This window comes from Drosophila innubila, chromosome X (genome assembly GCF_004354385.1).
Source record: "Drosophila innubila isolate TH190305 chromosome X, UK_Dinn_1.0, whole genome shotgun sequence".
NCBI classification, from domain to species: domain Eukaryota; kingdom Metazoa; phylum Arthropoda; class Insecta; order Diptera; family Drosophilidae; genus Drosophila; species Drosophila innubila.
The window spans coordinates 2,474,335-2,498,334 of NC_047626.1; the positions used below are offsets into that span (position 1 = coordinate 2,474,335).

Below are 24,000 nucleotides of genomic sequence, written 5' to 3' on the forward strand. Positions count from 1 at the left end.
CTAGTAAAGTATGCCAAGATTTCCCCTGAAAAGGATTCAATACTTTAATGCTTATTCCCCAATTATGTATGTTATGTTTTATACATTTGCTGTTATTCTATATATATATATATATGTACGATTATTATTTATATGTTATATATTATATCTACGTGAAGAGCTATATCTATTATATGTATACGAGCCAAGAGCTTCCATGAACAAAATTCCATAATTGTCATAACTATTTAAATAATTATAGTGCATCAATTCCATAAATATACGTGTATATGAAATAAAAGAAAAACTAAAGTATTATGAATCTTCAAAAACCTCTATTTAATTGTTAACCATTTTTGAAATATGCCGAAATATTGATTACATATCTGTATCATTAATTTACATTGTTGAGCCCCGAATAAATGGCTCGATTTCGGATCGTTGTGTCAATTCGACATCGCCTAAATTGGCACTTGGATCGTAAATGGGTGGCAATAGCAATTCCTTGGACGTCACTGGCGGTGGATCAAAGACGTAACTATCCTCGGACTGCAGTTCCAGTTCCTCGGCTTCCAAGTCGATCGCTTCCTCCTTTTTATTGTGCAAATCCGCCAAATACTTGGTATACGAGCGATATAACAATACACCGCAATATAGGCCAAATAATGCGGCGGCTGTTAAATAATTTCTTTGTCTGGGACTCGAAATTAGCGCTCGACATTCCTTGACGCAATTCAGTTGAGTCAGTGTTATGTACTCCTGTGCAAAACCAGCCATATTCTAAATACAATTTCTTTTACTTTTACAAAAATTTTGTGCTTGAACGCTGAGAGGATGAAATGAAATGATAATATAATCAAATACATTCAGCTCTGACAGCAACAGTTTGTGCAAAGCCGGCTGCGATTTTCAAAAATATGAAATTGGCGCTAAAATAATATGTGGGGTAACTCTGTCACAAATCACATGAAAACACAAAATTGGGATGGTATAAGTTACACTTTTTAAAATTACTCATGTCAGAAAATAATTTTAGCTCTTTTTAAAAATAATACTTGTAATTAAAATGAAAAGAACGCGCCAAAATTAATTTTTTTTTAATCAATTCTTTTAAATTCATTTTAATTTTATATGCAAGCTGAATTCTTAAAACCAAAATGAAAAGTAAAAGTTTTAACTAATTTTTTCATTTAAATTCAATACGCTAATAACTCTGTATGGCAACACTGTCACTTGTCGTGTGTGGGCACCTTAAGGTATCGCATAAAATACCTATCGACATATCACATAAGTATTAACAGACTGCGACTGCTCGAGTCTTCTGATTTTATGTCTGTATAATTAAAGCGCATAAATTTTGTTTTTTTGTACACATTATTAAAATTGATTCTTCTTTAATTGTAGTTTGAAATACGAATTACGCAAATAGCTTTTGAGACAAAAAAGAACCGTACAATGTCTAAATTCTTTTACTTTAAAGAGGAACTGGCCTACACGGAAGATCATGTGTTGGTGAAGAGTCTGTTTTTGATGAATATCAAAGAAGAGCTGGAGGAGATACAGATTCAAAAACATTTCGAGACATTTGGATGCGTTAAACAATTGCATCTGTTTCCGATTGGAAATAATAACGAGAGATCTGGCTACGTTGTCTTTGGGAATCCCCGTGATGCTGCCCAAGCACTGTTGGATTTCCATGTGATCAATAGTTGCCATATAACAGTTAAGCCCAGTGATAGTTGGCAGCAACCAGATGCTGACAAAATGCCGGATAAACCGGAAAATGTGGATCCCAATGAGAACACTGCTTCCATTATGAAACTGAACGATTATTGCCTGGAACATATATTCCGAAAATTATCGTTAACTGATCGCATTAACTTTGCACGCACCTGCTTTCGTTTTCGGTGCATTTACGAGGGAATATCGCCGATGTTAGACAAATCTATCGATTGTAAAATATTTAATGAAATGAATGAGTGGGAAATGCGTGATTTCTTCCAACTTTCCGGACGTAATATAAAGCAAATTAAAAGCGGTTTTGGAAGTTATCACTGGAACCTCTTATGCGAATTTATTGGCAAACGTTGCGTTAATTTGCAGTCAATGACTCTCTGGAACACCAGTTTAACATCGGACAACATATTTAAAATTTTTGCGAATCTTAATGGTCTTCAAAATCTGGAATTAAGTAATTGCGATATCAACGATGGGAATATACAAGCACTCGAGCATTTGAGTCAGCTTAAGAAATTATGTCTTTCCCATCAAAAGCTGAGTGCAGAGAGTATCAATTGTTTGCCAGCTTCTGTTGAGTCGCTGACTATAAATGGCTGCGTTTCAATGGAGCACCCGGAATTGTTGAACATAATATTTGGCAAGTTTCCGCTGCTTAAGGAGTTACAAATACCAGATTATGATCTTAAAGATCCATGTATCGAGCAGCTTATCAACGACAATTGCTGTAAATCTTTGGAGGTCCTTTCTCTGAAATGCGGCAATGAAGCACTTGAAGATTATAAGCATATTGCTAGGCTGCCAAGCCTCAAGAAACTAACATTGATTATCCATCGTATGGAATGTGAAACGCCTCCAATGCTAATGTCATGGCTGGTAAAGCATAAGTCCAACCAGTTGCAACATTTGGTAATAATTGGAGAGCGTCAAAATTGTATTAATGCCAATATCATTCCAAAAATTGGAAAACTGACCGCATTGCGTACGCTGTGTTTGCCAAAATTCGATGTGCTCAGTGATCGTGGATTAGACGAACTTTTTACGCTGCAAGATTTGACAGAAATCGATATGGGCTGTAATCAAGAAATCACTGACAATGGGATACTGCGACTTATCCTTGCCTGTCCCAAACTCCAAGTGTTACATCTGGAAAATTGCTATCGACTCATGGGCAAGCTTTGTAAAGATATTATACTGAACCTCCAAAACAATAATGATCGTCCTCTTCCGATTAAACTTTTTGTGTTCGGCCCCCAGGCTAATGAATTAACACTACTAATAGCGGATCTGGCTGCCAAGAATATAGTCGATGTAGAGGATTATAATAAGTACTAAATGTTATGAAAGAACTTTTAATTTTGAAATTACATTCATTCTTTACTTTGACAAACATCATTATTAATATATATGCATAATAAATAAACAACATATACGGTCATTTAATATTTGGTTTATCTATTTTTGAATATCACACATAAATAATATATACGGTCACATAAAATTTTGTTTATTTTTATTTAAATACACAATTTTACATCAATTCACTAAGCAAATATCCTATAGAGAACTCTTCCTATAATTCAACTAAAAGTGTTCTTTAGTATTTCTTTGATTAGCTCCAATAGGAAGTCTTATCCGGAGATTTGAAGTTATAGCTGAACTTTCTCTGTTGTAGCAAATGAAAAATCAAACATGCGCACTATGAAATACCCTTTAATCTTAAGAGTTTTTGACCTGCAATAAGTAAGTTAGATTAATTTATGAAGAAAGATTATCAATCAAATGCAATGATTTGCATTATTAATTAGAAACAATCAAGCTCAAACATTTTTACGTTTTTTTTTAATTTACCCTGTCCAGGGTATACGAATAATTTGCTTAGTGATTTTAGTTTCCAAACTCCGCGACGCGTCAAAAATGGAGTCAAGACTAAAAGGACTTAATAAAGCTAATAATTTTTAGCTTAAATCAATGTAATAATTTCTTTAAATGTTAATATCATTTTAAAATAATAAATAAACAATTTTGCGCAGTGTTTAATTAAATCAAAGCTAAAAGAGCAAAAGGTCACATATAAAATAATGATAATAAGTTGCAATAATAAATAATATTATATTGAATGCGCTTTAAATTATTATGTTTTGCAGACAATAAAAAAAGGCAATATCATCATCGTCCACCAATTTGGTGTTCTTTTGCTTATATTGGTGGCCACTTAGGTAAATATCGCTCATCTCTACTATCGATATAAAGCATCGAATAATAATGCATATCGATTTATTATTTGCTTAGTGCTCGATGTCTGTAGGCAACACTGTTGTTTATTGGTTTTTAAGTTTTTAAAAAGCTTTTTAAATTATAGCAAAGCACCTAATTCCTAAAATTTTTTTTGTGATTTCGGTTACATTAATGCTTAGCCTATTTTAGCAATATTTGTTTTAATTTTACATCTTTTCTTTATGTAACCTTATTCAAACTCAGCTGGTTTTAAACGGTCGATTTCTGGCAAAAGTGTTACGACAAATTTAAACGAGCGAACAAGCTCACTGAACATGTGTGCGGAAACCCAAACAAAGAAAACCAAATATCAGCGAGAATTTATACATATATAAGAATTGCTAAGAATGCAAGTCGTCTTTGATTTTACGTGTGTATAATTTAAGTGCATAGAAAACAACAAAATAAAAGTATGTTATGGTTCGGTATTACGCTAATTGCTTAATAGTTCTCTACTTTATGTTTAAATTTATTCAATTATAGCTTGAAATACGACATAAAAAGCTTATCAACCAAAGATGCTAAGAAGACGTCATTTCCAGGTGCGTCCAAGACGTGAGTTCGTGGTACCCTTCATGCCAGCTCATTACACTAGGGAAAAGTATTACTTCAATGACGAATTTGCCTATACGGAAGATCATGTGTTGGTGAAGAGTTTGTTTTTGATGAATATCGAAGAAGAGCTGGAGGAGATACAGATTCAAAAACATTTGGAGACATTTGGATTCGTTAAACAATTGCATCTGTTTCCGATTGGAAATAATAACAAGAGATCTGGCTACGTTGTCTTTGGGAATCCCCGTGATGCTGCCAATGCATTGAAGAGGAAGTTCCATATGATCAATAGATGCAAAATAACAGTTAAGGCCAGTGATAGTTGGCTGCAACCAGATGCTGACAAAATGCCTTATAAACCGGAAAATGTGGATCCCAATGAGAACACTGCTCCCATTATGAAACTGAACGATTATTGCCTGGAATATATATTCCGAAAATTATCGTTAACTGATCGCATTAACTTTGCACGGACCTGCTTTCGTTTTCGGTGCATTTACGAGGGAATATCGCCGATGTTAGACAAATCTATCGATTTTCAAATATTTGATGAAATGACTGTGTGGAAAATGCGTGATTTTTTCCTACTTTCCGGACGTAATATAAAGCAAATTGAAGGCACTATTCCACGTCGTCATTGTAATCGGCTGTGCAACTTTCTTGGCAAACATTGCATTAATTTACAGTCAATGATAATCAAGGACACCAGATTAACCTCGTACAACATATCGAAAATGTTAGCAAATCTAAGTAGTCTTCATATTCTGGGAATACGTGCTAGCAACACTAATTATGAAGGGAATGTACTCATGCCTAAACAACTAGAGCATTTAAGCCAGCTTAAAACACTTATTCTTTGCGAAAGCATTATCTTGAATGAAGTTGAAATGAATTGTTTACCAATTTCTATTGAGTCGCTGACACTAAAAAGCAACGCTATTCTGCAGACCTCGAAATTATTAAAGATAATATTTGGCAGGCTACCGATGCTTAAGGAATTAAAAATACCACAACACATCCTCGAATCTCCGTGTATCGAGCAACTTATTAACGACAATTGCTGTAAATCTTTGGAGACTCTCTCCATTGGCTGGGATCAAAGTCTTGATGATTATAAGCACATTGCAAGACTACCTAGTCTGAAGAAACTAATATTGAACACTACATTACTTCAAAATTCGGATGTGATGCCCCCAATGCTAATGACATGGCTGGTGGAGTTTAAGTCCAAGCAGTTGGAACATTTCGAATTACGTTCCTTTGGAAAACTAGTCTATGGCGATATAATTCCCGAGATTGGTAAGCTGACCGCATTGCGTACGCTGAGCTTGCCAAAAAGCTATGAAATCTCCGATCGTGAATTAGAGAACTTATTTACACTGCAAGATATAACAGAAATAGATTTCAATTGTAGTATGAAAATTACTGATAATGGGATACTCGGACTGATCCTTGCCTGTCCCAAACTCCAAGTGTTACATCTGGAAAATTGCAGGCGACTCACGGGCAAGCTTTGTAAAGATATTATACTGAAACTACAAAACAGTAATGATCGTCCACTTCCTATTAAACTTTTTATTTCCAGGGGAATGGGTTGGGATTTGAAAACACTATATGTGACTGCCAAGAATATAATCGATGTTATAGTCTATAATGACATTGATTAATACATGCATAAATCATTTTTCAAAAGAATTCTTAATTTTAAAATTATAACAATCCTAAGCCCTTTATGATTATCTGATTTGTTTATCACATTGGCAAACAATAATATATATATATATTAAACATATATGGAAGTTTTTTACTTGTCTTACACATTTTTTTAATTTGCTTTCAAGTGTGTACATCACTGTTAATTATCATATTGCATCAGTACAGTGAAAATATCCGTGATCACCAGAACTCTAATCTACTATTAAATATTATGGATTTAGACTCATAAGGCAAAAAAGGCAACATAGTCTTCAGAGTCTCGTTTGTATTATTATCAATGCGAATTACGCCCTTTGCTCACCAATTTTGTGTTTTTTTTTTTATAATATTGGGCGCATTCACCAGGCAGGTTTGCTCTGACAATTTTTGTGATATCTATGATTCTTCTAGTGAAGGGCATGATACCTAATTTTGAAGCATGAGCATGTATCGTAAAATAAGGCTGCTACTTTGTGCTACTTTTCTGCTCCCGTCAGATTTTCTTATCGAAATACATGAAATGCTTATCGAAAGTTTTCTATGTTATCAATGTGCAACAGCAGCAGCAGTTTTTCAATAACAGATAATTTATTTTAATTTATTAGATAGTTTGAATTTAATTTCCTTATTGCGCTGTTCACAACTTTTATTATCGATAGTTCGATTATTAGGTGGTGGCAGAAAAATGTATTGAAGCGTTCACCAGGAAGTATCAGTAGCATAAAACTTGTGTGATACTTGATTTGGGAGCAAGTTTTCTGGTAATTGCGACCATTGGTTGTCAGTGACAACTTGTCACTGAGTAAAATATCGCTTATCTCTACTATCGATATAAAATGTTGTATAAATATTCAAATCGATATATCGATTGTGTGTTTGTGTAGCGATTGCTCTGCTCTAGAAATTTTTGTTTTTGTGTTCCAATTATAAATTGCTGGACGTTTGATTTACTGAGTTCAGTTTTTTTGCTGCTGCCAGCAGTAATTTTACTAGTTATTTAAACAAGAGCTAAAAATAGTGAAGTTCCGTCAGCATTTCTAGTTGCACATAACAATTTGGCCATGCCATTTGCCATTTCTTAGCAAATAACAAACGTAAACAACAAATAAGGAAACGCGCACAGAAATTATATATAAGAAAGCAGCAACAACAACAACAATGGTGAATTTGACCTTGTTGTGTCTTGTGTTGGGATTGGTCTTTGCCAGCACGGCGGAGATTAAGCCCAATCCACTGGATGTGAGCATTGTGCACTATCAGCCGGAGCAAGTGCATCTGTCTTTTGGAGGTATGTACCTAATTCCTATTTCCTTTGGTATTTTAATGTTCATTTATAAAGTGTATGTATGTATATAGATATGTCTGCATATGTTTTGCTGTATGACAGTTACAAAATTCGCCAATGCAATAAGTTTAAAGTTCACAAAATTACAATGCGAGTTTGTTTACCTCATGGCACAATAACAAGGGTACAATAACAGAGCTGTGTGTGGGAGAGCGAGAAAGCGTTAAAGAAGTGTGCTTGCCAGTGCTGCCATCTTTTTGGCGAAACAGCTGTTTCTGGCGAGAAAGCATTAAAGAGAAATAGCTTAAATGCCAAGCAAAGTAAATATACATGTTGGTATTTAATCATGTTTGCATTTATTTATGTTTAATCAGCAAAATCACAGCGAAAATTGAGAGCACTCTCTGAGTTGTCGCTACCTTGTTATTGTATCATGGTTTACGTGTATTTTACCCCACGGAAAACTGAGCTACCGGCATATTCTTGTGCTGATATCAGCCAATTAGTTGCCTCAGTGCTTTTGTTAAATATATCTTTATTATATATGTATATTACCATTGTCTCAAAACTGCTGCGCAATAGTTAACGATCGTTGATAGCGTGCACATATGTATGTAACTTTCCCCTCTCCCACACACTCTCTTTCACTCTCACAATATGCAGCAGTTACATTTGCAGCAGTTATCGCTGAGCCAACAAAAATTCTAGTTATATCGATAACAACAAGTTGTGGGAGGAAACTCGACTGTCAGAGATTCTGTACCCAAATGAAAATATACCATTGGTACAAATGTAATAACAACTTGGAAATGTACCCGTTTTGGTACAACAAATAACAAATAATATAACCCTTTGCTTCTGATTTCTATTAGACCCTTTGTGCTTTTAGGTACAGGGTCTAACACGCGCGCGTACGTCACTTAAATCTAGTCTCAGAATGCGGCTAAGGCTGACTTACTGATAATATATTATAATAAATGAGTTATATGTATATAAACACACAAGTGCTATGTATTTGGTACATTATTCATATACAAATAATAAGGCCACACTCTAACAATAGTACAACAATAACAATTATTGTTCATGTGTGGTCAAAGCGCGCGATAAGCGAACAACAAACAAACAAGAAACAAAATAACGAATCGAAAAATAGAATCAAAACGGAAATAAAAAAGAGAATAACAAATGAATAAGAAAATGAAAGAAATTTAAAAGTACGTATGATATTTGATATAGAATGCACATAATTTTGCACGTATTAGGGGTATTACTGAAAAAGTTTTTATATAATTTTTGCATTTCACACTTTGATTAATAAAAAACTACTATAGATTTTTCAGATAAGAAGACAGAAATATAAAAGAGGCTGATAATGCAGCTATAGCATAATAAATAATTAGCAGCGGCCGTAACAATTATAATTTTTTTATAGTTAATAAAATTATACATAAATTAAATTTTTTGTTTTCAATTTATTTTATTAAACTTTTATTTAACTTTATTAATTTTAAAATAAAAATTATGGTTTAACTTTTGTATTAAAATTTTAAAATAAATATTTTTTTTTATTTTTATTACTTAAAGTAAATTTAATAATCAAAAATTTTTAAGTTAAAAATCGATAGTAAAATTTAATTATGTTTTCGAATTTGTCGTACAAAAATATATTATGTGTACTTTTGACCAATCTTTTTGAACGCTTAAATTTTTTCAAACTCATAATTAAATTGCGGTCCCTGATAAATAGTACAACTCTGATTTTACTATTACCGTTAGTAAAAGTAAAAAAAAAAATAGTTGTCACACACTTACTTCTTACATTTTGTGTTTTGTCGCTTTTTTTCTCAATTCACGAAATTAAATTCTAATCTATTCAGATTTTTTCAATTACAAATAAAATCTTATCATAGTGTATTTCCGAAATACCCCTAATGTAACTTTTTGTATCCAAATTTGTATGTTGTATTTGTGTTCTTTTCGGTCAAATTTAAGAAATGTTTTCCTTTTTGCATTGTTTTCTCTTCTTTCATTTCTTTTTTGCCATTTCGACGCCAGAGCGCACCGCCAGCGAAATTGTTGTAACGTGGTCAACGCGCAGTCTGCCGCCAACTGCAGCGTCAACTGCAACGTCAACTGCAGCGTCAACGTCATCAGTTGTCGAATACGGACTCAATGATCTTAGGCAGCGCGCCTTTGGCCAGGCCATCAAGTTTATCGATGGTGGTCCTAAACAGATGGCCCAATACATACACAGGGTACGAGTCACACACACACACACACACACACGCACACAGGCACAGGGTGACTCAATTGTGTTGAACTGCAACTGCTTTAACTTTTTTTTTATTTTTGGGCAGTTCTTTTTAAACCATCAAATGTCACAAAATATTTATAATTTAAAGTGTACTACTTTACAATTCGCTTAACTACAGCTATACATACATTGTCGAAATAAATTTACTAAAATTCTATTGTAATAATATGGAGATTATCATCTCGCAGTGTTAAAAAACTTTTAACTTACCATTCGGCCAACGTAATAAATTATGATTCCGACAAATATTCAGTACAAAGTTAAGTAATAACGTAATTGTATAAAATTTAATGCGGGACCGTTTTTAAAAATTTATTGATTATACGATAAATTGACGATTATTGTAAAATTTATGTTCTGAAGTTAATAAGCATTCTAAATGAAGGCCCTTTACAAAGATTCTTTTTGATTTGTATTCAGGGATGAATACCTTTTTTTTTACATATATTTTTTTCAATTAATCAAGCGGTTCCAGTAATGCAAACCAATCTAAAATCAACTCATATATTTTCTGTGAGTTTTCGGTTGGTTTTCATTTGTGGAACACACAAAGTTTGACAAGTTTGAGCAATAAACAGTATTGTGGTAATTAAGCGAATTATACGCAAAAAATTCAGGGATGTTCCGAAAATACAATCCAACCGAAAACACATGCATTTCACGGGTAATGTATGGGTTTTTGGTTGGCTTACATTTCTGAAACAAGCCTGATTAAAATTTTTAAATAGATTCAAAAATTGAAAAGTATTTTTTGACATTTGAAGGCTTACAAAAATAGTAAACAGGGTCGTTCCAGAAATACAAACCATACAGTTTTGGTTGGCTTACGCTACTGGAACACCTCTGATCACTTTGCAAATAAATTATAAGATGTAGAGCAGTTCTTTGCAATAAGCGTTTAACTGAGTCACCCTGTATACAGTTTTGGCAAAGAGTCTTAAGACTTACGACGCATTTAACACATGTAGGTGACGCTGAGCAACCTGAAACCGAACTCCAGCTATGTCTATCATTGTGGTAGCGACTTTGGCTGGTCGGCCAAGTATCAATTCCGCACGGTGGCCAGTGCCGAACCCGATTGGTCGCCCACTCTGGCCATTTATGGGGATATGGGGAATGAGAATGCGCAATCCTTGGCCCGTCTGCAGCGGGAGACTCAACTGGGCATGTACGATGCCATCATCCATGTAGGTGACTTTGCCTACGACATGAACAGCAAGGATGCTCGCGTCGGGGATGAGTTTATGCGTCAGATTGAAACGGTTGCCGCCTATGTGCCCTATATGGTGGTACCTGGCAATCACGAGGAGAAGTTGTAAGTTGTCAGCTGAGAGATGAGAGATGAGATAAGATGAGATGGATGTATCTAATGGATGTTTGCCTTGCAGCAACTTTTCCAATTATCGTGCACGCTTCAGCATGCCCGGAGGCACGGAGAATCTGTTCTACAGCTTTAATTTGGGTCCGGTGCATTTCATTGGCATCTCCACGGAGGTTTACTATTTTCTCAATTACGGCGTCAAGTCGCTCGTCTTTCAATATGAATGGCTGAAGAATGATTTGGCAGCTGCCAATTCACCGGAGAATCGTGCAAAGCGACCTTGGATTCTAATCTATGGACATCGGCCGATGTACTGCAGCAATGAGAATGATAATGACTGTACACACTCGGAGACTTTGACCCGTGTCGGTTGGCCATTCGTACATATGTTTGGCCTGGAGCCGCTGCTCTACGAATACGGCGTAGATGTGGCCATTTGGGCGCATGAACATTCCTACGAACGTCTCTGGCCCATTTATGACTATAAGGTGCGAAATGGTTCACTTGGATCACCCTATGAGAATCCCCGTGCACCGGTACACATTGTTACCGGCTCCGCCGGCTGCAAGGAGGGACGTGAGCCGTTCAAGGGCAAAATACCGGAGTGGAGTGCATTCCACAGTCAAGATTATGGTTACACACGCCTCAAGGCACACAATCGCACCCATTTGTACTTTGAGCAGGTGTCGGATGATCAACAGGGCGCCATTATCGATAAGTTTTGGCTAATTAAATCACAGCACGGCAGCTACAACGATTTGTAAATGGAAACTGTGCAGAAATCGTAGAGAAACTGTAGAGAACATTATAGAAAATCCAATGAAGCAACTGGCAGTATTACAATGGCACATTCTTTAAGCTATATGAGACCCATAGAAACAATTCCAATCTAATTAACAACTGCAATTGTTATTAGAGTTCCAGTACAAACATTGCACAAACTGTATTTAAAACTACAACACAAGACACTCCTTAAATTACTATAGACAATTTTAATATGTTTAACGTTTAGTTCAAGCTTCTGCTGTCTAATTCTAAAATTAGCCAATTTTAATATGTTTACGTATATATTTTATTTTTTATTTAAATGTGTATCAAATAATTTCTACATTTATTTTTCAACAAATAATTTTCTTTTCATGTCTTTGGGTGTTATAAGCTTTATGTCTGTTTTCTTATCTAACTTATATTTCACACATTGAACAGATAAGTTCTACACGATCGGAGCAACGTCTGTTATTGCAAAAGATTATTTTTTCAATTTTAAATATTGCTAGAATTCAATTATCACGATCAAAAGCTGAAAACCCTTTAGAAACTTGCCCAAAGAAACGAACAAAATATGCATTTCTTTGTACTTTGTACAATTTTAATAGGCTTAATTCAAATCGGGCTACTATATAATGTATCAGATGCATATAATCAAACTGGCTTAAGCTTAATTTTAAACAAAACCAATTAAATTATAGAAAATTATGTATACATGTTTTCTCTATCAACTAAATTTAAATGTAAAATTTTTGAATAAATTTAAATAGATATGATAAATATGTATAAAAATGTTTTTTTTTTTTGAAAGAAATTAGTTTTTATAAAAAACAAGTGGGAAAGGCTATAGTCGAAATTTCGACCATAGGATACCCGCTACTTATTTCAATATATATAAAAGTACTTTGAAAGAAATTACTACCTAATAAAAACACGGCATACTTTGAGGTGATTGTATTGAAATAATAACTTTATTAATAACTTTGGTTTGCTATTACTCCCGTTCTACTCGTCCGATCTTGCTGCGGTTTACTGATGCTAAAGATAATATTAATAGATAACGTTAATAACCATAAAAACTGTATTATCTTAAAAACTGTGGGAGTGGTGGTTTTACGCGATTTGCGGAAGGGTGGGGTCTATAAAGTCTCTGAGTTCTATGTGCTCAGACGGACATGGCTATATCGATTCGTCTGTTGATGCTGATCATGAATATATATACTTCCTCCTCCCTGTTACATACATTTCAACGAACACAATATACCCTATTTCTTATTTTTTAAGTAACGGGTATAAAAAGAAATTAAATATTAAAAATAGATGAGTCTTTTACCCACCCTAAAAATGTTTTTTTTTTTGTTAAATGCATTTGAAAAGAGACCAGTGAAGACCGGTGAATCCCTAGAGATTAATCGTTAACTTTGTTTAATTGTGAAACGCTTTATTTGAATAAATATTGAAAATAGATTTGTGTAGACTGTGAATAATGTAAAACGTGTGCCGTGTGCTTCTCCCAGAATCCGTGTCGGACTTTGTCGTCACCTGGAATACGCGCGATAATACCAATGAGTCCATATGCGAGTACAGCATCGATGGCAGCCACAAACCACGCGTTGCCAGATCGCCCAAAGGACCCACCCTATTTGTGGATGGTGGCGCCAAGAAGGCCAAACAGTACATACATCGCGTAAGTTGAGATCGGCTGGTGTTTTAGATGCAACCTGCAACCAATTTGCATCCACAGGTGACACTGGCCAAGCTGCAGCCAAATACCAAATATGTTTATCACTGTGGCAGCACTTTGGGTTGGTCCGCTGTCTATGGATTCCACACGCCACACAACCACAGCGATTGGTCGCCCTCGTTGGCCATTTATGGGGACATGGGCGTGGTCAATGCCGCCTCCTTGCCGGCTCTGCAGCGGGAGACGCAGCTGGGCATGTATGATGCAATCCTCCATGTGGGCGACTTTGCCTACGACATGTGCAACGAGGATGGCGGCGTCGGGGATGAGTTTATGCGGCAGGTGGAGACCATTGCCGCCTACGTGCCCTACATGGTAGCCGTGGGCAATCACGAGGAGAAGTAGTAAGTAAAACTCACGTTCAAATGCATCGGTTTTTGCTTAAACATATTTTTAACTCCATTTTTTGGTAAAGTTCAGAGAGTTGTCCAGCTTCCAACTGTCATAACTTGATCAAAACTGAACCGATTTTTAAGCGGAATGTCATTTTGATCATGATTTGGACTCTAAATTCATTTTGCATTCAAATTTTGTGTGCTTAGAAAATTTAATTATTTTCGACCAAGATTCGATTTCGATGCTAAGGGTCCCCCCTTTGAAATTTCGTAAATTCAAAATTTTAAATCTCAAGTTTTCACTTTTAATCAACTCCTTATGTCGTAATTAGTATAAAACAACACCTTAAACTTGATTCTGAGACAATTTATTTTCTTGTAAAAAATCATGTGAAATTGGTTAAGATTTTTGACTTGTAAAGTGACTAAATCCCCAGTCCGACCAACTTCAAACTGTCATAACTTGATCAAAACTGAACCGATTTTTAAGCGGAATGTCATTTTGATCATGATTTGACCTCTTAATTCATTCTGCATTCAAATATTTTTCATTTCGAAAATTTAATTATTTTCGACCAAGATTCCATTTCGATGCTAAGGGTCCCCCCTTTGAAATTTCGAAAATTTTAAATTTTAAATCTCAAGTTTTCATTTTTAATCAACTCCTTATATTGTAATTAGTATAAAACAACACCTTAAACTTGATTCTGAGACCTTTCATTTTTTTGTAAGAAATCATGTGAAATTTAACAAAAATTTGGACTTGTAAAGTGGCTAAATCCGCAGACCGACCAACTTCAAACTGTCATAACTTGGTGAAAACTGAACCGATTTTTAAGCGGAATGTCATTTTGATCATGATTTGGCCTCTAAATACATTCTGCATTTAAATATTTTTAAATTCGTTCAACAAATATTTTTGTATTACCCACCCTACAAGAGATGCAATTTGTTTAATCTATCATAACTTTAAAACATAAATAATTGATTCAAATTAAAAATTTAAGAAATTTTTAAATTTCTAACCAAAATTAAAGTTAAAACTGAATATTTAAATAAATAATAAATTAAATATGTAAAATTGATGCTTAATTTGGATTTATACCCACCCTAAAAGTGATGCAATTTGTTTAATCTGTCATAACTTCAAGACATAAATAATTGATTCAAATTAAAAATTTAAGAAGATTTCTTACCAAAATTTAAGTTAAAACTGAATATTTAAATAAATAATAAATTAGATATGTAAAATTGATGCTTAATTTGGATTTATACCCACCCTAAAAGTGATGCAATTTGTTTAATTTGTCGCTTTTACCACACAGCAACTTTTCGCACTACATAAACCGGTTCAGCATGCCAGGAGGAACAGACAATCTGTTCTACAGCTTCAATCTGGGACCGGTGCACTTCATCAGCTTCAGCACGGAGGTCTATTACTTTACACAGTTTGGTCTGAAGCCAATTGTCATGCAGTACAATTGGCTGGAACGGGATCTGATGGAGGCCACCAAACCGGAGAATCGTGCAAAGCAACCGTGGATCATCACCTTCGGCCATCGACCGATGTACTGCAGCAATGACAATGGTGATGATTGTGCCAATCATGAGACGGTCGTACGCAAAGGACTGCCCGGTCTCAATTTCTTTGGCCTGGAGCCGCTCTTCTACAAATACGGCGTAGACGTTGAGCTGTGGGCCCATGAGCATTGCTACGAGCGGATGTGGCCGCTCTACAACTACACCGTGTACAATGGTTCGCTGGCGGAGCCGTATCTCAATCCCGGTGCTCCGGTTCACATCATTTCGGGTGCAGCGGGCAATCATGAGGGACGCGAACCGTTCTTCAAACAGATGCCTCCATGGAGCGCCTTTCATAGCCAGGACTTTGGCTATCTGCGTCTCAAGGCGCACAATGCCAGTCACTTGTACTTCGAGCAGGTGTCCGATGACAAAAAGGGCGCTGTTATCGATAAGTTCTGGGTGATTAAACACAGTCATGGACCGTACAGTGGCGTCTAAGCGTCGCCACGCCACTTTAACAAATGCAACCTCAGCTCACAAACACACATATGCCAATATACATATTTATATATACACATAAACATATCTATATATATTTTTATACTTATAGCATTCATATACAATTAACCAAATAAATATTTTAAGCGTGTATTGCAATCTCAATAAGTGTTCTTCTTTTATAAGACGCGACTGTTGTTTATATATACACATAAACATATCTATATATATTTTTATACTTATAGCATTCCTATACAATTAACCAAATAAATATTTTAAGCGTGTATTGCAATCTCAACAAGTGTTCCTCTTTTATTAGACGTGACTGTTGTTACTTATACGACATGTGGTATTTAAATCTGTTTAAAATTTTTATCTGATTGTAATTGCACTTTTGAAGGTAACCGCTAACAAAAAGGGCGCTGTTATCGATAAGTTCTGGGTGATTAAACACAGTCATGGACCGTACAGTGGCGTCTAAGCGTCGCCACGCCACTTTAACAAATGCAACCTCAGCTCACAAACACACATATGCCAATATACATATTTATATATACACATAAACATATCTATATATATTTTTATACTTATAGCATTCGTATACAATTAACCAAATAAATATTTTAAGCGTGTATTGCAATCTCAATAAGTGTTCTTCTTTTATAAGACGCGACTGTTGTTTATATATACACATAAACATATCTATATATATTTTTATACTTATAACATTCCTATACAATTAACCAAATAAATATTTTAAGCGTGTATTGCAATCTCAACAAGTGTTCTTCTTTTATTAGACGCGACTGTTGTTACTTATACGACATGTGGTATTTAAATCTGTTAAAAATTGTATCTAATTGTAATTGCACTTTTGAAGGTATCCGATAACAGAAAGGGCGCTGTTATCGATAAGTTCTGGGTGATTAAACACAGTCATGGACCGTACAGTGGCGTCTAAGCGTCGCCACGCCACTTTAACAAATGCAACCTCAGCTCACAAACACACATATGCCAATATACATATTTATATATACACATAAACATATCTATATATATTTTTATACTTATAGCATTCGTATACAATTAACCAAATAAATATTTTAAGCGTGTATTGCAATCTCAATAAGTGTTCTTCTTTTATAAGACGCGACTGTTGTTTATATATACACATAAACATATCTATATATATTTTTATACTTATAGCATTCCTATACAATTAACCAAATAAATATTTTAAGCGTGTATTGCAATCTCAATAAGTGTTCTTCTTTTATTAGACGCGACTGTTGTTACTTATACGACATGTGGTATTTAAATCTGTTAAAAAATTGTATCTGATGGTAATTGCACTTTTGAAGGTAACCGATAACAAAAAGGGCGCTGTTATCGATAAGTTCTGGGTGATTAATCAGAGTCATATGCCATACAGTGGCGTCTAAGCATAGTATTCTACTCTTTGTGCTGCAATTCAGGCATAAGAATATATATTTTTTTTAAATTTGTTTTTTAATTCAAAAAATCAACGAAAACGCATAAGTGTACAAGAAAAAGTATTACGGATGACACCATAATGATCCCATCACGGAAAACTTTGTATTTCCGACAAGGTTTTATATGGATTATATCATTGATAACGGTTATATTCAAGTAATTTTATAAAAATCAATGTTAATGAATTTAATTTTTTTAATCAACATAAAAATCACTTTTAATTAATGGCTTTTGTGTAATATTTTTTCACATTATTCTTCCAATTCCTTATAAAAGAAACTCAAAAGAATACGCCAAGTCAAAAAAATGAATAAAAAATTGCTTAGGCACCTTTAGTAAAATTTTTCGAAGATAATGCATAGCTTTCAATAGTAATTTGGATTTTTTTTTAATAGCATGCTAAAATATTGCAAATAGATGGAAAAATATTTGATTTTGATCAAAAATAAATAAATTTTACTAATCATTACATGTGTTTTTTATTTTTTGTACTCAAATACAAACTCCCAATATTCATCCCTATCTATAATTTTGATGTTCCCTGATTCATGTACATATCTGTATACACACAGTTATTTTGATACATATTCCTAGACAATTATCAAGAAAATATATAAGTTGCAGTGTAGCTATTTTGTTAGACGAGAGTGTAATTACTCATACGACATGTGGTCTTAAAATTTATTTAATTTCCTAATATACATTTGCAGATAGCCTGCAGGACATTGTGGTGACCTGGTCGACACGCACTTCCACAAACGGATCGATCGTCAACTTTGCCGAGGACAACAAGGAGAAACAGATGAAACCGGTAACCGGCAGTTGGCAAATCTTCGTAGACGGCGGCAAAAAGGGACGCACTCAGTACATACACAAGGTCAAGTTGCCCAATCTGAAGCCAAAGACGCGCTATGAATACAACTGTGGCAGCGAACTCGGATGGTCGGCGATATATAGCTTTACCACGCCCCCATTGGGGGATAATTGGTCGCCCTCTTTGGCCATTTATGGGGATATGGGCAATGAGAATGCGCAATCCTTGGCCCGTCTGCAAAGGGATACACAACAGGGTATGTACGATGCAGTCATCCATGTGGGTGACTTTGCCTATGACATGGACACGGATGATGCTCGTGTCGGGGATGAGTTTATGCGGCAGATCGAAACCCTGGCCGCCTATGTGCCCTATATGGTCTGTCCTGGCAATCACGAGGAGAAGTAGTAAGTACAGTTAGTTCAGTATTACTTGAGACAAAATAATATAAAACTAATACTTATAAAATGATTAATTTTCAGTTACACTTTAAAGCTGAAATCATCATCATTATTGTGTGCAAAAAAAAAATTAAACTTATAATTTAATTATGAATCATAGAGTTTAATTTTTTGCTCAAAATTTATGATTATCAACTCAAATTGTAATATTGACTTTTCATATATGCAAAATATATGGAAAAGTCAATATTACAACCTGACTTTTATTTTTAAAGACAATTAATCAATTGAAAAAGAAGTTTTAATAATCTTTTAGCTTAATAAAATAATGGTTATTTTTCTAGTTGTAAGGTAAACCTCAAAATTAATCATCATAATAATAATATTCGAGCAAATCATAAAACTCATAAAAAAATAATAAATTATTAGGTTTTTTTTTGCCAAAAAAAAAAGAACTTCATTTTGATTTTTGTATTATTATTATTATTTTCTATTGTTATTGTTATTCTTATTTTCTGAAATAATCATAGTTTTATGAGTTTTATTTTATTTGCTAAACAATTATAATTATTTTGAAAACTGTGAAAAAGTTCAGCCTGAAATAATAGTTCTAGAATCTAGATAAATGGGAAAATGTTAGATATACCTATTTGAGATGCAGTATACTGGATACATGAAAATCCTTTTGTTTTTTATTTGGATTATACAAATTAATTTTAACTCTTAATTTATCGATAAAAGAATCTTATGAACTAGTTAAATTTAAATATTTAATTAAAAATCATAATCCGGTGTGCCACAGAAATCGAATCCAACCGAAAATCTCCCAAAAATTTATGGAAATATGGGAGATTTTCGGTTGGTTTCGCTTTCTGTGGCATCCCTGAATAGAACTCTTTTTTTCAAGTCAATAAGAAATAAATACTTAATAATAAATCAAATATTGGTAGCTATATTTTAATTAAAAAATTAAACAATTTAACTATTATAATTTTTATTTTTTTTTTAATCAACATATTTTATATTACTTTTAATCATAAACGTGCTTTTTTCTATGATCAGTTATTATAATACCTTAAATTGTCTGCTTCTTTGCTGCAGCAACTTTTCAAATTATCGAGCACGCTTCAATATGCCCGGAGATGGGGACAGTTTGTGGTATAGCTTCAATATGGGACCCGTGCACTTTGTCTCCTTCTCGACGGAGGTGTATTACTTCATTAACTATGGCATGAAGCTGCTTACAAAGCAATTCGAGTGGCTGGAACGTGATCTGGAGGAGGCAAATCTGCCCGAGAATCGTGCGAAGCGTCCCTGGATCATTACCTATGGACATCGTCCGATGTACTGCAGCGACGACAAGGAATACGACTGTAATGAGCAGCTGGAGACTTATATACGCCAGGGATTGCCCGGATTGAAGTGGTTCGGACTTGAGGATCTGTTCTATAAGCATGGCGTCGATGTGGAATTCTTTGCCCACGAGCATTTCTATACGCGTCTCTGGCCCATCTATGACTTTAAGGTCTACAATGGCAGCCAGGAGGCGCCCTACACCAATCCCAAGGCGCCCATACAGATTATCACCGGTTCTGCCGGCTGCAATGAGAATCGCGAGCCGTTCTCCAAGGATCTGCCCGCTTGGAATGCCTTCCACAGCAATGTAAGTGACTGCGTTGCTATCTTTTCAAATATATTTATATTGGCGCACTTCAATTTATCGATAAGTCTGTGTGCAGCATTTGTTGCTAATCAACTTAACATGTTGCGAAGCTATTGCATATGTTGCCAAACGATTGAATTGTTGCCAATCAACTTAACATGTTGCGAAGCAATTGCATATGTTGCTAAGCGATTGAATTGTTGCCAATCAACTTAACATGTTGCCAGGCATGCAGATGTTGCCAAGCAGTTGCAATTATTGCCATTCAATTACAAATGTTGCTTATTAACTTATAATGTTGCCAAACAGTTGCAATTGTTGCCAATCAACTTAAAATGTTGCCAATCGATTGCGATTATTGCTCATAAACTGACAAAGTTGCCAGATGATTGTTGTTAACGTATTTTGTTTAAATTTAAATTTTATACATTTTTTTCAGGATTACGGATACACACGCTTGAAAGCGCACAACGGCACACATTTATACTTTGAACAGGTGTCGGACGACAAGGACGGCAAGATCGTCGACTCCTTCTGGGTGATCAAGGATAAACATGGCGCCTATGTGTGAATCCCCATTTTAGAATCCTCTTTTAGTAACAACAAATTGTGCGAATTTGAGCTTTGCTTCATTTTCTTTAAACATATTAAAATATTAAATTAGAAAAAAAATACATACATACATATATTAAAATGAATGGGGGTTGAAAAAAAAAAATATATAGAATCAATTGCACTAAGCTTAAATGTGTGGAATGCTATGAGCCGTATCCTAGTAGACGGTGCCCGAGATGCCGGCTCCGTAATTGTAGCCGGAACCAATGGGCGGTACACCGCCCAACGCTCCCAGACCGCCGCCCACAACGCTGTTGCCATAGTTGCTGTTGTAGTAGCTGGACGGATAGCCGCCGGCACCGAAGCGTGTGTTGTAGTACGGATAACCGGTGCTGACTCCCGCTCCACCGCCCAGACGCGAATTGTAGTAGGACAGCGCATAGGGATTCGAGTTGTAGCCGCTGCCGTAGTAGCCACCGCCCAGGGAGGAGCCATAACCTCCCAAAGAGGAGCCATAGCCGCCCAAAGAGGAGCCATAACCACCCAAGGCGGATGATCCGTAGCCACCCAGAGCGGAGCCATAGCCAGCATATCCAGCAGCGCCATCTAGCGTCGCAAAGAGCAAACCAAAATTAATTAGAGTTGTATCAAATCTTTCGGATTAACATATACATTCCTAAAGTCCCTAAATATATTCCCATTCAGTTCGAATTCCATTATATCTCAGGATCAATGAACTATATATTCATTGATTCGAATCTTATTATAATTTGTTTTCTTATCCGAATTCAAGTTTGCTAGAGTTCGATCGTTATATTTAAGAATAGGATTTTAAAAAAATCAATTGATGATTAAGGAACATACAAAACAACTTAATATATACATGAATTTCCCATACAAAGATCGAAAGGTACTACTCAGATACGAGAGTTTGATAGTTAAAATTAGTAAACCAAAGTTTTTCATACTAAACGTTAAATTGAACCCGATTATTCCTATGGCAGCTATATGATATAGTAACCCGATTTTAAAAAAATTTGTTCAAGGTGTAAAATATAGTAAAACATTTACAATCTGTAAGTTTGGTTAAGATAGCACGAGAACTGGCAAAGCTTGTCATACTAATCAATTTTCTTAATGCACAAGCTTTGATCACCTTGCGATGAGAATTTCGCAAAACGCCGTCTTATTGCGCGATAAAATTGTCTCAGCTGTGTTGTGTAAAAATTTCAGCGTCCTAGGTCTTATGGCTTGGACTGTGCAATGATCAGTGAGCGAGTGAGGACAAAGAGCTAATTCGAATTCTTGTTTTCTGATTTAGTTATGGGTTTTAAATGGTTTTTAGTCGACTGCTTTTTTTGGACGTTCGAAAAATTAAGATAAAGTGTTATATCGATAAATATCGAATTCGAATAAAAACCTTACCTAGACCGCCATAACCGCGAGCTCCTCCATAAGGATTGTAGTAGCTATCCACACCGCTGCCATAGCCGGCACCCAGTGTGGAGCCATATCCGCCGTAGTTGCTGCCATAGTTGCCACCGTAACCAGCAGCACCGTAATTACCATAACCAGCACCGTAACCAGCAGTGCCGTAACCAGCGCCGTAACCACTGTAACCACCGTATCCACCGACATAGCGCTTCTCCTGCTTCTTCTCCTGCAGCGGAGCATAACTGCTGGCGGCGCTCACCTGATCCGCCGTCGGCGTTGCCGCCACCTGCTCCTGATCCTGCTGATCCTGCGCCGCCTGGCAGCTCACCAGCAGCATTGCCGCAACAACAACGAGCTGCAAAAGCAAAGATGAAGACGAACATTAAGATGAAGTGAACTTTAACTGGGAGAAGTTAGTACACAGATAAAAAAAATCCCAATATTTCGGAATAAAATGATCCTAAGCGGTATCCGAAGCACGCTAATTCCGATTTTTTTTGGCCAAGTACAAAATACTTGAATCTAGCCCGATTTTTATCGAAAAATATTTTGGTTTTCGGTATTCAAATTGATTTTTTAGTTGGATCAATTGTTTTGGGCTTTTTTTTTTAATTATTTTTAATGTTGAGTCGTTGTTTTTTAAGCTGCATTCTCCTGAATATCCTGAATATATATGGTAAACAAAAAAAAGAAGCAAGTATTTTGATTTTCCGTTTTACATATTTTTTTTTTAAGCTAGATCAAATATTTTAGTCTTTTTTTTGACTTTTTTTAATGTTGAGTCTTTGTTTTTTAGCCGCATGCTCCTGAATATATACTTTAAAAAAAAATAAGCAGGTATTTTGGTTTTTTTTTTTGGATTCTACAATTTTTTTTTTTAGTTAGATCAAATATTTTTGGCTATTTTGACTTATTTTTTATGTTAAGTCGTGGTTTTTAAAGCTGAATTCTCGCGAATATCCTGAATATATAGAGTAAAAAAAATAAAAAAGCAAGTATTTTGATTTTCCGGATAATACAACTTTTTTTTTTAGTTAGATCAAATATTTTAGTCTATTTTGATTTTTTTTCAAAGTTGAGTCGTTGTTTTTTTAGCCGCCTGCTCCTGAATATCCTGAATATGTATAGTAAAAAATATGAGAAGCAAGTATTTTGATTTTCCGGATAATACAATTTTTTTTTTTAGTTAGATCAAATATTTTATGTGATTTTTTTTTTTAATGTTTAGTCGTTGTTTTTTTAGCCGCATATTCAGTTAAATTAACAAAAATATCCTGAATATATATTTTAAAACAAAACGAATTGTAAACTTGAATTAAGGTATGATTATTTTGTTGTTGTTTTCCGTGTAGGATTAATCCAATCAATGGCTTACAAAGCACTTCATGACAACTTGGATTCACGACACTTGTCTAATGATCTGACTAGAGAGGCGAGAGAGAAAGAGAGCGAGCTGCTTGTATGACACACGCCACGAGCCAAAAGGCGGCTTAAATGAATCGATGCGGTCAGTTAACTTGGCTAAGGAAACAATGTTGGGTTTTGGGCCACAAGAAAAGTCAGCATTTAAAGTAGGGAGTATGCGGGGGGAAAAATAGCAAACA

General features: G+C 35.1%; 4 protein-coding genes across 6 annotated transcripts; 2 read left to right on the plus strand and 2 right to left on the minus strand.

Moving 5' to 3' along the window:
- Window positions 1-292: 292 nt before the first annotated feature.
- Window positions 293-812, minus strand: LOC117789128. The gene has a single exon (XM_034628182.1). It carries the CDS (start codon window positions 754-756, stop codon window positions 379-381), a length of 378 nt encoding a protein of 125 aa, XP_034484073.1. The 5' UTR covers window positions 757-812; the 3' UTR covers window positions 293-378.
- A 622-nt stretch (window positions 813-1,434) lies between these two features.
- On the plus strand, window positions 1,435-3,051 carry LOC117784629. Its single transcript, XM_034622427.1, has one exon. It carries the CDS (start codon window positions 1,435-1,437, stop codon window positions 3,049-3,051), a length of 1,617 nt encoding a protein of 538 aa, XP_034478318.1.
- A 4,095-nt stretch (window positions 3,052-7,146) lies between these two features.
- LOC117793789 (acid phosphatase type 7) lies at window positions 7,147-21,105 on the plus strand. 3 transcript variants are annotated; one of them, XM_034634206.1, is made up of 5 exons: window positions 7,147-7,531; window positions 13,452-13,621; window positions 13,679-14,022; window positions 15,339-15,996; window positions 16,958-17,140. In XM_034634206.1, the coding sequence occupies exons 1-5, from the start codon at window positions 7,402-7,404 to the stop codon at window positions 16,994-16,996; spliced, it is 1,341 nt and encodes a 446-aa protein (XP_034490097.1). In that variant the 5' UTR covers window positions 7,147-7,401; the 3' UTR covers window positions 16,997-17,140. The 3 variants fall into 3 exon arrangements, with proteins under 3 accessions (XP_034490097.1, XP_034490088.1, XP_034490107.1); XM_034634197.1 differs by lacking the exons at window positions 13,452-13,621; window positions 13,679-14,022; window positions 15,339-15,996; window positions 16,958-17,140 and adding exons at window positions 9,587-9,786; window positions 10,814-11,160; window positions 11,234-11,946 and having other exon boundaries at window positions 7,152-7,531; XM_034634216.1 differs by lacking the exons at window positions 13,452-13,621; window positions 13,679-14,022; window positions 15,339-15,996; window positions 16,958-17,140 and adding exons at window positions 18,240-18,750; window positions 19,846-20,407; window positions 20,847-21,105 and having other exon boundaries at window positions 7,155-7,531.
- LOC117793803 (keratin-associated protein 6-2) lies at window positions 21,021-23,778 on the minus strand. Its single transcript, XM_034634228.1, has 3 exons — window positions 23,772-23,778; window positions 22,388-22,751; window positions 21,021-21,568 (listed from the first exon to the last, which is right to left on the minus strand). Exons 2-3 carry the CDS (start codon window positions 22,731-22,733, stop codon window positions 21,180-21,182), a joined length of 735 nt encoding a protein of 244 aa, XP_034490119.1. The 5' UTR covers window positions 22,734-22,751; window positions 23,772-23,778; the 3' UTR covers window positions 21,021-21,179.
- Window positions 23,779-24,000: the final 222 nt, after the last annotated feature.